This window comes from Chrysemys picta, chromosome 1, assembly GCF_011386835.1.
Source record: "Chrysemys picta bellii isolate R12L10 chromosome 1, ASM1138683v2, whole genome shotgun sequence".
NCBI classification, from domain to species: Eukaryota; Metazoa; Chordata; order Testudines; family Emydidae; genus Chrysemys; species Chrysemys picta.
The window spans coordinates 127,487,943-127,501,672 of NC_088791.1; the positions used below are offsets into that span (position 1 = coordinate 127,487,943).

The 13,730-nt window shown below is 41.8% G+C and overlaps 1 protein-coding gene across 4 annotated transcripts in view; it reads left to right on the plus strand.

Annotated features, from left to right (window-relative positions):
* The window catches only part of ATXN10 (ataxin 10), a 172,687-nt gene that overhangs the window by 59,090 nt on the left and 99,867 nt on the right, over positions 1-13,730 (plus strand). For all 4 annotated transcript variants that reach the window (XM_065570205.1, XM_042846823.2, XM_005299980.4 and 1 more), the window contains exons 4-5: positions 5,245-5,341; positions 8,190-8,354. In XM_065570205.1, the coding sequence (XP_065426277.1) occupies positions 5,245-5,341; positions 8,190-8,354 (262 nt within the window). The remainder of the gene's footprint in view (positions 1-5,244; positions 5,342-8,189; positions 8,355-13,730) is intronic.

Here is a 13,730-nt window from a genome sequence, read left to right on the forward strand (position 1 = left end):
GGAGGGGCGCTAGGGGACGAGAAGTGAGGAAGCGTTGTTCTAAGTCAGCCATGAAAATGTTGGCATGCTGTGGGGCCATGCAGGTACCCCTAGTAGTGCTGCTGACGTGAAGGTTTAAATAACAGATTTAAAAGTAGCCATCCTTCAACTAAAAAACAGACTTCAAAGAGAAACTGCAGAGCTACAATTCATGTGCAAACTTAACACCATTAATTTGGGCTTGAGAAGGGACTGAGAGTGGCTGGCTCACTACAAAAGCAGTTTCCCCTCTCTTGGTATAGACACCTCCTCATCAGCTATTGGGAGTGGACCACATCCACCCTGACTGAATTGGCCTTGTCAACACTGGTACTCCACTTGTAAAGTAACTCCCTTGACTTTGTGTGCCAGTATATTTATGCTTGTATCTGTAAATTTCACTCCATGCATCTGAAGAAGTGGGTTTTAACCACAAAAGCTTATACCCAAAAAAATCTGTCTTTAAGGTGTCACCGGACTCCTCATTTTTGTGGATACAGACTAACATGGCTACCCCCTGATACATTACTGTCTGTGGAGATGTACCCTGGCCCTTAACCACCCTATTGCTGTGACAAGGGGGAATGGCTGCATAATATTGTGCGGGGAGACAAACTGGGATGGAGCCTTTGTGGAGTTTGGTCCCCAAACACAGGCTGGGTTATAGAAACTGACTTGGGCTTATCATTCCCCTCCTATGGAGGGTTCCACGTGATGGGGATTTCAGGTGCCGGTGGAGGAGGGTGTGCTGCCTGTCCCTGATGCTGCTCCTCAGCAAGGGTAGTGGGGGGATTCAGTGCCTCAGCAGGAGCCTGGATCCCAGGAGGAGGAAGAGGAAGAGAAAAAGGTGTTGCCTGTCCCTGGAGAGGAGCAGCAGCAGCCACAGTGGTGGTCAGGACCCAAAAGTGTTCTCCCACCAGTTGTACCAGTGATTGCATTAGTGCATGGTCCCATTCCCTCTTGATGTACTCCCTCTCCATGAAACAGTTCATCATTGCCTGCTCCTGCCTTAGAGCACAAACCTCCCTTGCCTGAAGGGAACCCAAGCTGCGCCTGACTCCTTGGCTATGTCCACATTACCACTTGCGGCGCTATAACTTGCATCACTCAGGGATGTGAATAAGTCACCCTCCCCAACTGATTTGAGTTACGCAGACCTAAGCACCTGTGTAGACAGTGCTAAGTCGGTGGGAGAGCTTCTTTCATTGGCTTAGTTACCGCCTGTCATAATTATAAAGGGAAGGGTAGCAGCCCTCCTGTGTACAATACTATAAAATCCCTCCTGGCCAGAGACTTCAAAATCCTTTTACCTGTAAAGGGTTAAGAAACTCAGATAACCTGGCTGACACCTGACCCAAAGGACCAATAAGGGGACAAGATACTTTCAAATGTTGGTGGGGGGGAAGGCTTTTGTTTGTGCTCTTTGTTTTTGGGGGTTGTTCGCTCTTGGGACTAAGAGGGACCAGACATCAATCCATGCTCTCCAAATCTTTCTGAACAAGTCTTTCATAGTTCAAACTTGTAAGTAACAGCTAGGCAAGGCGTGTTAGGTTTATCTTTGTTTTCTCAACTTGTAAATGTACCTTTTGCTAGAGTGTTTATCTCTGTTTGCTGTAACTTTAAACTTAAGGCTAGAGGGGGTTCCTCTGGGCTCTTTGAATCTGATTACCCTGTAAAGTTACTTTCCATCCTGATTTTACAGAGATGATTTTTACCTTTTCTTTAACTAAAAGCCTTCTTGTAAGAACCTGATTGATTTTTCCTTGTTTTAAGATCCAAGGAACTGGTGGGGAAAAGGAGGGGGGATGGTTAAATTCTCCTTGTGTTAAGATCCAAGCGTTTGGATCGGTGTTCACCAGGAAATTGGTGGAGGAGTCTCGCAAGGCTACCCAGGGAAGGGAGTTAGCACTTGGGAGTGGTGGCAGCAAAAATCAAAATCTAAGCTTGTAGTTAAGCTTAGAAGTTTTCATGCAGGTCCCCACATCTGTACCCTAAAGTTCAGAGTGGGGAAGGTACCTTGACACCGCCGCTCGGGGGGGGGGGGGGGGGGGTTGGTGTAATTAAGTCGATGGGAGAGCTCTCTCTCATTGGCTTAGAGCATCCACAATAGCAGCGCTGCAGCTGCATTGGTACAGCTGTGCCGCTGTAAGCTCTATAGTGTAGCCATAGCCCTTCTGTCAATGGCAACGAGCCAGTCCTCCAGAGGCCTGGCCTTGACAGAAAGTCTGGCCCCTGTGTCCAGCAAAGAGCATTGAAAGGGGCAGGTAAACCGAATCAGACCTCAACTATATTTTCCTCCCTGAATTTTTTGAATCATCACCGCAAGCCAATTGCCTCTCCACTGCCAAAAGGCATGGCACTGTGTTTGAGCAACTGCTGAAATGCATGATTCACCCACCCCTGCAGAAATTGGGAGAAGCAGAGTGGCTTGTGGTGAGAAGAGGCTACTCACCAGAGACTGGGATTGGTAATAAATACCTGAAATGGTCACAGGCAGAATGTACCACTATAATACCCAAATGGTTCCCTTTCCCTTCCCAGACTTAGGTAGGCCTGTAGGCAAGCAACCCAGCAAACCCGTCTGCCTTCCACATGGCTACCATTCTATGGGGAGAGAGACTGGTGGGGAGGGAGAGAGGTGGTGTTGGGTCTTTGCACAGGTATCAGAAAATTGTTCTTTCCTCACTTGGGCCCTTTCAGAACCTGCCTCTTCCCTCCCTTTCCCCCTGGTTTGCGCAGCCCAGAGACTGTTGTACTGGCTGAGAAATGCACAGACATGGGCACAGTGACTGCTCATTAGTTGGGACTATAACAGACTGCTAAATACTTTATAGTGATTCATAGGATTTAAATGAAGTCATTGATTTACATCTGTATCTTGTTTGGGGATCATGTTGGAATAGAGTGGAGAAGAGGGAATAGTTGTTTTGGGGCGGGAGTTTCAGGCATACATTACCGGAGCAAGAGGTGATTTTTAAGGGGGACATGGGGTGTATTGTAATTTACCAGCCTTGGGTTCCGGTTCCTGCAGCAGCTTAGGGTCCTCCTCAGGCTACTTGGGGATTTTCCTCAATTGGATCCATTAGATACAGGTGCAGAATCACATGCTTATCTTCCTCAGTGTCTCCTGGGGCTTAGGCCCCTGCTGCTTCCTTGCCATGAGGCTGGCAGGGTTGAGGAGGGGTTATGAGTCCCTTCAGGCTCTGTACTCGCAGCCCTGGAGAGCACCCGGTTCAGCTCATCGTAGAAGGGGCATGTGCTAGGTCTCCTCCTGGAGTGATTGTTTGGAGTCCTTTACCATCCATTACAAGAGTCTGAGGTGCCTCATGGATGGAGTCTGGTGAATGCCTGCCTCCTCCAGCCTCTGTGAAATGTCCTGATACAGCTGTATGTTCCTGCCGACCCATGCAAAGCTGTGGAGAATGGTTTACTCTGCTCACACATTGATCACCACCTGGGTGTGCTCCGGAGAGCAGGCGGCAGCTCTTGGAATATGCTCCATGATTGACACTGCTGATCAACAGAGTTCACAGGAGAACTGACCTGAAGTGTTCAGTGCTATTGGCAATGGTGGGAGGGACCTTTATATCTTTTGGGTAAGGGTCAGGCAGCAAAGGGAACAGTGCATTGTGGGAGTGGCTCTAGAAGACTGTCAGTACTCGTGACCTGGTACACGCCTCTTGTTCCCATCCACGTTGCACTGTAGAACAGCTTGGGACCCATACCGGAGCAGAGGTGTGCACATACCCACATCCCTCGTGTGCAAGTGTGCGCACTCCTTCAGGAACATGCTTCAGATGTGGACAATGAGGCATAACCCACGGGTAACCATGTACAGTTGTAAGTGCAGACGTAGCCCAGAAGTGAAACCTTAAGGTGTTGAGTATCTTATAGTAGGTTGCCAAATTACCTACAAATAAAGTGGGTAATGAGTGAATCAGATTGTTTGCAGGGGTTGCTTTTTGAGAGTCTACCTGCTGCAATATATTTTTCATAAGCTAAAATGATATTTTCTCCATCTTGTTACCTTGTTCCATGATACAACATAAAGGTAGTTACTCTTAGACTTGCTGTACAGCAGTACAGTTTTTCTAGTTACTATGAACAAAATATAATTTTTCCTTCTGAATAACAGTGAACTGAACTTGCCATTCATATTCCTGAATGTTTTTGGGAAATGCCCTGTATTTTGCCAGCTCTTCTCGAGAGGGTAGGGATGTAACTGGTATAAGGGATGGAAAGAACTTGAAAATAAATACTGGTATTTTGCTACTGTATGTTTATTGTGGTCATCAGTATTCTGTGCTACCTGTAGTTTTGTCCACTGCTTACGGACAGACTAGTTCTGTAGTCACGTACATGGCTGACGTACATACTTTCAGCCCCTTTGGAGCCTTGTTCACATGTCCATAACTTTGTAGGCAGGTGGTAAAGCTTTCCAACCTGCCATTCAAAATCTGCTTGGGTGTACAGAGGTGTTGGCCGCTTTGCTATTTTATTTGAGGGTAGGAAGGGCTCCATTCCATCTGAGGCAATATAATTAGCTCTACTGCCACCACCATTTACTGTCTCTTGTTTATGGCACCACACATAGTGAAATGAGCTGGTGTATTTTCCCATGACTGAAGAAATTTGGAGAGGGACAAGAACTGTATTTCTGAAGCTGCCAGCAGCTTCAGAATTAGTTTCATGGCCAGTTCAGGGAATGTGCATGGACTTCTCTGCTGCTAGCCAGCAGAGCTGTCATCCCAGTAATCAAATACTGAAAAAAGCCACCACAAATATGGAAAAGACAAAATGGCTATTGCAATGTGGCAACTGCTGCTCCTTCCTGCAGCAAACTTACTGTCCTTGTACTTCCATTGGTCAGTCTTCCCAACCCCTTCCTCTGCAGTGGCTATCGTTCATATTCAATAAAATTGTGAGCCAGTGTCGTCTTCCCCCCCCACCCCCCCCCCAAAAAAAGATTTGTTTTATCTGTCATTTTGTGGTGTATCATGTGCTTTATGGAATTTTTGAGTACAAAATTAATTCACTGTATAAGAAAAGCAAATGTGGGGAAAATATTTATAGTATTATAAATATGTTTTAGAGCTACATAAATGTTGTCAATTTTCTGAAATGGATGGCTTTCCATAGTATAGATATGTATTGATATTTGCACAGAGTTTATTAATCTTTGATATCTCTCTGAATTTCCTGTTAACATGTGTTCTTTTTCCTCAGCTTTACGTTGTAGCCTCCAGTTTCTTGGAAACCTTGCAGCAGGGAATGGAGATTCCCAGAATAGCATTTGGAAGTGCGCTTTCCCAGATCTTTTCTTGTAAGCATTTACATGGGTTTTTCTAATGTAATCCCTATGGTTCTATTTAGATCTTTTGTACATGACATTTGCTACTCTACTAGCGCCATAATGCTTTGAAAAATAACTGTCGAGAATAGACTCATTGAGACCATATCCTGTGTTACTCAACCTCAGGAGTCAGGACCTGAAAAACCTTCTTGTTCTAAACTGACAATAGACTGGTTTCTTTGGGAAGAGATTGCAAGAAGATCTGTATAAATGATCTGCGTCAATCGCTGAGGTCTTGTTCAGAGGCCTTTACAGAGTAGAATGCTGTGATGATTTCTGGGAACCTAACTCTGCCCAAATTCAAGTTGCTGCCACTTAAACATGATAGTTATTGGTGCGAGGAGGGGATGGAGAAAGGTGAGTGAAAGTAAAATAAAAAAAGCCTCTGAATGTTGTTGACATACATAGGAAGTATTGCACACTTATATATCTATAGAGTGGATTTGGCCAAAATTCCTGGATCAAGCTTACAACAACATACAGCTTTTTAATGACTTTTTTTTATTTACAGTATTTTATTAGATCTGGCCTGAAATATCTTGTGGGATTGGTTTGCTTTTAATAAAAGTGAACATCAGCTATACAGTGTTTTATAGTTTTGATTTTAAGGCATGCTTATCTTGATTGACAATAGTTCCATCCTGAAATCTCCATGGACCTAGATTGGGGTGGGCAAACTTTTTGGCCCGAGAGCTCTCAGAATTGGGCTAGGGGTGCGGGAGGGGATGCAAGCTCTGGGGTGGGGCTGGGGATGAGAGGTTTGGGGTGCAGGAGGTTGCTCCAGGCTGGGATTGAGGGGTTTGGAGAGTGGAAGGGGGATCAGGGCTGGGGCAGGGGGTTGGGGCGTGGGGAGAGGCTCAGGGGTGCAGGGTCTGAGTGGTGCTTACCTCAAGCAGCTCCCGGGAGCAGTGGCATGTCCCTTCTCCGGCTCCTATGTGGAGGTATGGCCAGGTGGCTCTAAACGCTGCCCCATCTGCAGGCACTGCCCCTGCAGCTCCCATTGGAGCGCGTAGGAGCTGGAGCGGGGCCATGCTGCAGCTTCCCTTACCTGTGTGGTATGGTCCTGGGTCCTGGCTGGAGCGCCGGAGTGGGACCGAGCCGCGTGGTGCGGCTCGCAGGTCAGCTTAAAACAGCTCGCGGGCCGTAGTTTGCCCACCCCTGACCTAGATACTGATTTTTGACTGAGTTATGGCAGGTCTACACTAGAAGCGCTACATTGGTGCAGCTGCGCTGCTGATGCCAATCTGATGAAGATGCTGTATGGCGACAGTAGAGAGCTCTCCTGTCAGCATAATTACTCCACTTCTGTGAGAGGTGGAAGCTATGTTGGTGGGAGAGTTGGTGGACAGCTCCTAGGTTGCTGCTATGTGTGTCGCTCTGACTGGTCTCTCAGAAAGGTATTCTGAGATATCTTCAGCAAACCGGGAAGTGTGGGGGAGACTACACAGGATGGATTTGGAGAGAAAGTAGAGGGAGAAATAAAAAGTTAGCTTATTTAGGAACATAGGAATTGCCATATTGTTTCAGACCTGAGGTTCATCTAGTCCAGTATCCTGTCTTTGACAGAATCTCTACCAGGTGCTTCAGAGGAAGGTGTAAAAACCTCACGGTAGGCAGATGTGGGATAATCTGCCCTCAACATTAGGTCTCATCCTTGTCTCTAATAGTTAAGTCCTGAAGCATGAGGTTTCAGCCTTGTCAGCCCTAAGGCTTCAAAAATCATAAGTCAAGCCTCAAAAAAATCATGTTTGGCTTAAAAATCATGAAACTACACGTTGGGTTCTTTTTCTTGTTCGAGCTTTCACGGTGTGCTTCGGCCAGGTTTCAAACTTTTTTTCTCAACAATTTTGAGGGCTAGAAATGTACTTTTTTTTTTTTTTTTTAAATGAAAACTGTGATTCTCATGTAATTACTTGATACAGAACCTACAATTTTAAGAAAAACACTAATTATTAAGGCTTGGTCTACACTAAACCCCCAAATCGATCTAAGGTACGCAACTTCAGCTACGTAAATAACGTAGCTGAAGTCGACGTACCTTAGTTCAAACTTACCGCGGTCCAGACCCGGCAGGCAGGCTCCCCCGTCGACTCCGCGTACTACTCGCGGCGAGCAGGATTACCGGAGTCGACGGGGAGCACTTCTGAGTTCGATTTATCGCGTCCAGATTAGACGCGATAAATCGAACCCAGAAGTTCGATTGCCTCCCGCCGAACCAGCGCGTAAGTATAGACAAGCCCTAAGAGTCACAATAATATCCTGGAAATTGGCAACAAATGTCCCTGTGTTGAATACTTTATATCCTGCCTCATAGAACTTTCTGCAGATAACTATAGTGGAATCTCAGAGTTACAAACCTCGAGTCCCGAGGTGTTAATAACTCTGAGGTTCTACTGGTATGTTCTTTTTTGTCAAGTCTAGGCATCCCTGACTTCCATTGAAGTTAGTGGGAATCAAGTGCACTTAGCACTTTGTTGGTTTGGGGTCTAACATGCAGGATAGGTATTACTTAAGCTGAGGAAATATTTATGATATTGTTTCTTCCATATTAAAAAGTCTTTATCTTTTGATAGTGAAAGGAATTCTTTTTCAAAAAAACTTTACTTAACTCCATTTTAATTTTAGCTTTGCAATTTTCCTTTAAGTCTGATCTCTAAGATTACTTGGAAATGGTTATATGTTTCATAGGTGCCATTTATTTCATCACCTCTTACGCAGTTTATGAAGTTCTTCATGTTTCCTTTCTTCTTAAATACCACTGCATTATTATTCTAGCTTGATCCTTAACTTTTTTTTTTTTTTTTTTTTTTTTTTTTAGGAATTGCCTCAATCACCATGATGAGAAAATTATTACCTATTGCTGTATGGTACTGTTCACCTGCCTGAATTCAGAGAAAGTGAGAGAACTACTGAAGCATAAGAACTTGAATGTAGCTCTTGCTGTTGTAAAAGTCTATAAAAAGCAACTGGAGTCTGAATGGTCGTATGTATCTTTTTGATTTATTTAAATAGCATGGATAACTACTAAGATGCAAGTCTGGTTCACATATATCAAAACTGAAGACATAGGAAGTAATTGAACTCAGAAGTCTAGGTTGATTAGGATTCTATCATTTAGGGTAAGCAACCATTTTTTGTCAGCTTTGTACTGATTCTGCATTTTGGTTTTAAACTTACAATATGTGCATACCAAATTTGTGTGGAACAGAGATAAATTTGAGTCTAAAACAAGCAGCATACATCTAGTGAGTGAGTTACGGGTCATATAATAAAAACATTACGTTTGCATGCTTGTTTGTTCCATCTCTCTCTTTGAATATCTGTTTGTAAAAACATGTATTAAAACATATTGGGTTTTGAAGTGGAAACTAAGCCAGGAAATAATCTTTCACAGATTTTAGTACTTGGGGTATGACAGTAAGATTAAGCAGCAATGAAACATTACATACATTAGTTTTCTTGCATGTCTTAAAAGTTCTAATGCAATATGCAACAATTAAACAAAAGTAGGACACAGATGGTATGCTTGTGAATTTTCGATGTTTCATTTTATTAGTTTAAAGAATATAATCAGTGATTTTACAATGTTCAACTTTATATATTTTTGCTAATAAGTTACTATAAACTGTGTTTTCAATTATGCATTTGTGACGTGTTCTCTCTTGCTCCAGCCTTTCCATCAGGATGCAAATAATCAGTGCCAAGGGGTAAGCCTCTCCAGCACACCCCCTTGTGGCCCTGCTGCATCCCCTTCGGGTTCTTTTCAATCAATGACAAGACTTAGGTTGGCTTAAGACTATGCAACCACTTTGTGGGATCCCGTTTATTAAGTTTTCTACAAATGTTGGCTGTCTTTGTGAGTTGCCCCAAATCTTTGGGTCCCTGTAAGAGTCCTAGTCAGTTCTTTGTCCTGGTTGAGGGGAGACCTCAGAGCCCCTTTCCTGGAGCTAGGGTTGTGCTTCAAACAGCCTGTCTCCCCAGCTCTTCTCCTGGAACAGAGTATACAACAATGAAAGAGTCACACTCTCTCTCCTTAGAGCAGGAGCCCCAGCCCCACTCCGTGGGGGTGGGTTATAATTTAGCCTGCTGTAGGGCCACTAGCTAGTTCCTTCCTCAGCTGATAACTTTTCCCTCAATTAATCCTCAGGCTGGGAGGATCCAGGAAACAGCCTTCTTCTGCTACAGTCTTCTCCCTGCTAACTCAGGGCCCTGCCGGAGCCGCCTTACTCCCTAAATTGTGCAGACATTTGCCCTGCTGTGAGGGAGGACGCAGCATTTATGCTGATCCTCTTCTCCCAGCGCATTCCCCATTGGTTTGTGGGGAGAGGGGAGCCTTGCCCTGTCCTCTCTGCAAGGCACCTAGCCCCCAGGCTCTTAAAGATAAAGTGACACAATTTCCTCCCAGGAACTTCATTCCCAGGACTGATGCTTCTCTCTCCACATGCCCCTTAGGTCCTCATACTGAACTTTTCAAACCCTGAAAGGGCCATTTGGGGTGCTGACCACTGAGAACTACTTCCTTTAAGGGCCAGATCATCCTGTCACCTCCACTGTTGTTTAAATATGGGGGCGTTTTGAGAAAAAATACTCAATAGTGAAAACAAAAATCTTTTTGCAGATTTTGTAGGTTATGTCTAAAGTCAAGGTTATGTCTAAAGTCAAAATTTAACTTCTATGTTTGATATAAATGTTGTAATTTGGAAGAGATAGTAAGGTCCTACTGGATATTTGGAAAATCCCCCAAAAGGACTTAGAATGACTAAAGGAAAAGCAAATGTCATTTAATAGATTGGTTTTGTTCCAATCTTATTTAAAACATTGTTTGTGGGTAGGCTCTTTTTCATAACCAGGTCAATTTATTTAGGGCAGAAACAGTTTCCAAACAGCAATCTTAAAGTTTGAGGGTCAGGCAACCAGATTTCTATTTGAGTCTTTTTATTGGGAAAGTAATTATAGAATACATAAAGCAGCAAAATAAACAACTGGACTATCTGTTTGGTCACTGTAGGCTCATTCTGTTGACTTCTGCTTCATTAATGAAGACCTTTAAGTGATGTGACTGTGGGAATCCAAAATTGCTGTGGAAGAAAAGCAGAATAAACAGTCTTTTGTCAGAATAACCTTCAAATGAGTAGGGAGCAAAATATTGTACAAGGTCATCAGATGAGGATAGAAGGGGAAATAATAGGCAGAAGTGGTTAATCCAATGTCCATAATAAGGCACTTGCAGAGTGTTTGCTTCCCCCCACCCCTTTCAGAATATAGAAGGTGTCACGTTCAGTAAATCACATCTCCTTGATCACATGCATGCAAACGCAGGCTTTCCAAATGTCTACGAGTGTCCTATCTTTAAATACACTTGGTTGCACTTAATCATTCCCAACTATCTGTTATGATGGCCTTTTGCTCGTTTACAAATTGTTCCGATATTATTATTGGGAATTTAGGAGCCAAGCAACAATGTTAGATTTCTGTTACTATTGTTTCCACTGTGACAACTTGGTCACACCCATCAATATTTACATATCAGTAAAATTCAGTGGGAAGAAAGTAGGGTGGTTTTCAAGAAAATCAAACACTGAAAAGCAAATATATTTAATTTCACTTCAATGGTTATGATGCTGCTGTTATGCACCAGATTCAAGTGTGTCACTGTCGCTGTTCTGGCAGACACATGTTCACTTCTGTTGGTAGCACATAGGCTAACGTCTGCATATTGTCATAGAGAGTAGTCATGATTGTGTTATACCCAAGAGCAGCTTCACAAATACAGTGTAGAAAGGCTTTTACTTCTTGACAAGGATTTGGGATCGAAAACTCCTCAAAAGAGTAATTGAATTTTCTTTGTAGCCGTAGCTGAGCAGGACTGATTTCTGATTCATTAAGTACAGTCTTGAATAACTTAACTCCTCACATGGAGGGAACTCAAAAGAATGTTAGATGACTTGCAATTACCAGCTGCCTTTAAGGGGACTATTGTTGTTGAAACATAGCCTCTTCAAAGCTGGCTGGCCTTTTACAAGTTGGCCAGCATTCTGTTTAAAATGTTCAAAGTTGGGGAATCTGGAAAGCAACCTTGGATAAGCCCCCAGTTTTTCAAATCTCCATCTATCCAAAAGGTTCTGAAACTATGCAGCTCAAGAATTATTTATAGTCTAAAATTAGAGCATTAATCTGTTAGCACTGGTTCAAAAAAACCCAAAACCAAACCAAAACCCTCCACACACACACTTTTGTCAGAAAGTAGCATTTCATTGAAATCTTAAATTTTCTGTGGGAAGATACAGACAGATGTAGTCCAGTTAGGGAACTGGGACCAGGGGAGAGAACAGAGGAATGAGGGAGCCAGAATTACAAGTCCTATGACACTACAGTCCTTCAGGAAGATGCAGAAATTAATACCTGAAACATTTCAACATTTCTGAATCAAACTTTTTTCTAGAACATTTTGTTCCACAAATAGTTTTGATATTTTGACTTTTCAAACACTATTTGGGATGAATGAAATGTCAAAATATTGCAGTTTCCCGTGGGATGGAAATTCTGTTTTTTCAATCAGCTCTACTGTTTTCATGGTAGAAATGTGATCTTACTTATTAATACCGAAGGTCAAGAAAATAGTTGGGATAAATTGTGTCTCAACTAGGGCTGTCAATTAATCGCAGTTAGCTCAAGTGATTAATGCAAAATAAATTAACTAGATTAAAAAATTAGTTGCGATTAATTGCAGTTTTAATAAAACTGTTAAATGATAGAAAACCCATTTTAATTTATTATAAATATTTTTGGATGATTTTCTACATTTTCAAATATACTGATTTCAATTACAACAGAATACAAAGTGCACAGTGATCATTTTATATTATTATTTTGATTATAAATATTTGAACTGTAAAAAAGATGAGGGAGTATGAGGTGAATTGAAAAATACAAGTGCTATAGAGCAATCGCTTTATCGTGAAAGTGCAATTTACAAATGTAGATTCTTTTTTACATAACTGCACCCAAAAACAAAGCAATGTAAAACTTTAGAGCCTACACACACACACTTCCCTCCTAACACTAAACATATTTAAATAAATGGTATTCTGTTATTGTTTAACAGCATGATTAATCGCGACTATTTTTTTAATCTTGTGATTAATGGCAATTGCTCTTTTTAATCGTTTGACAGCCCTAATCTCAACATAGGGATAGTTGAAAGTGTTTTTTTGGAGAACCAAAAGGTAAACATGTTTCTTGAAGGGGAAAACTATAAAAGCAATACCCTATTACTTGGTGATTGTATTGAATATAATAAAAACAGGAACAAAAATTAATCAAGCATTTTTAATAAAAAAATGTAAAACTACAAGCTAAATAGAAATGTCAAGAGACTTGCTTGTGAGTTCAGTTCATATCATTGTAATACCTACTCAGTGTCACAATGGACCTTTCAGTTTGTATTTTTCTGTTCTTAATGTACTATAAGCATGTTGGCCTATGAGAACTGTGCCAGAGCTATTGAAAGCTTATCATTTATATTTTTGTTTTTAAAAGGCCACATAAAATGCCCAGAATCTGATATTATTAACTCACATGGAAAAAATAGTGAGAATGTACTACCTCTAAGAGTAGTACTTGGTCAATACTAAATATTGCAGAAGAAAAACAAATATGTTGAACTTTTAGCAAGCTGGCAGGTATTTCCATGCAGATTTTTGTATATTTACCGACTAAGGTTCAAAAGTTAAAAATCAAAACAAAAATCCCTTTCTGCAGCCAAGTGCCTTTTTGCCACTATTGATTATGAAGTAATTTGCGGTGGGTGGAAGCAGGCATTTTGATGCTTTCTTTTCAATTTCTTTGCAGCTCTCCATTCAAGTTTATATGGAATGGACAAAAACATAATTTTGAACTCCAGCTGAATTTTTGGTGAACTAGGTTGCTTCAGTGTCAAACTTCAGGGTATATTTTTCCTTGCATATACAAGGAATGCCTAATATTTTGTTATAGTAATATAACATAATAGCTGTACTTTGAATTGTTTGTTTCTTGGTTTGTCCTTGTGGCTCACTGTGAATGAAGATTATAGGGTAAATAGAAATTGTTTGTTTCTTTCTTTTGAGTGACCTGATTCAGAGCTTATTTTGTTAGAACATCAAAGTATATTTCTGATTAAAAAGTAGCTAGCCGCAAGCTAAATTTAATCATTTGTTCAGTGTTGGTCCTGATGTGCAGTCTATGCTGTCACTTAACATAGCTTTGGAATAGTTTAAGCTTTCATAACATATTTTACATTGATGATAAACCACTCTTTCTCCCATAAGTCTTCTGTATCTGAAACATTCTTGTTGGTATGACTGTTTCTCAGATACTA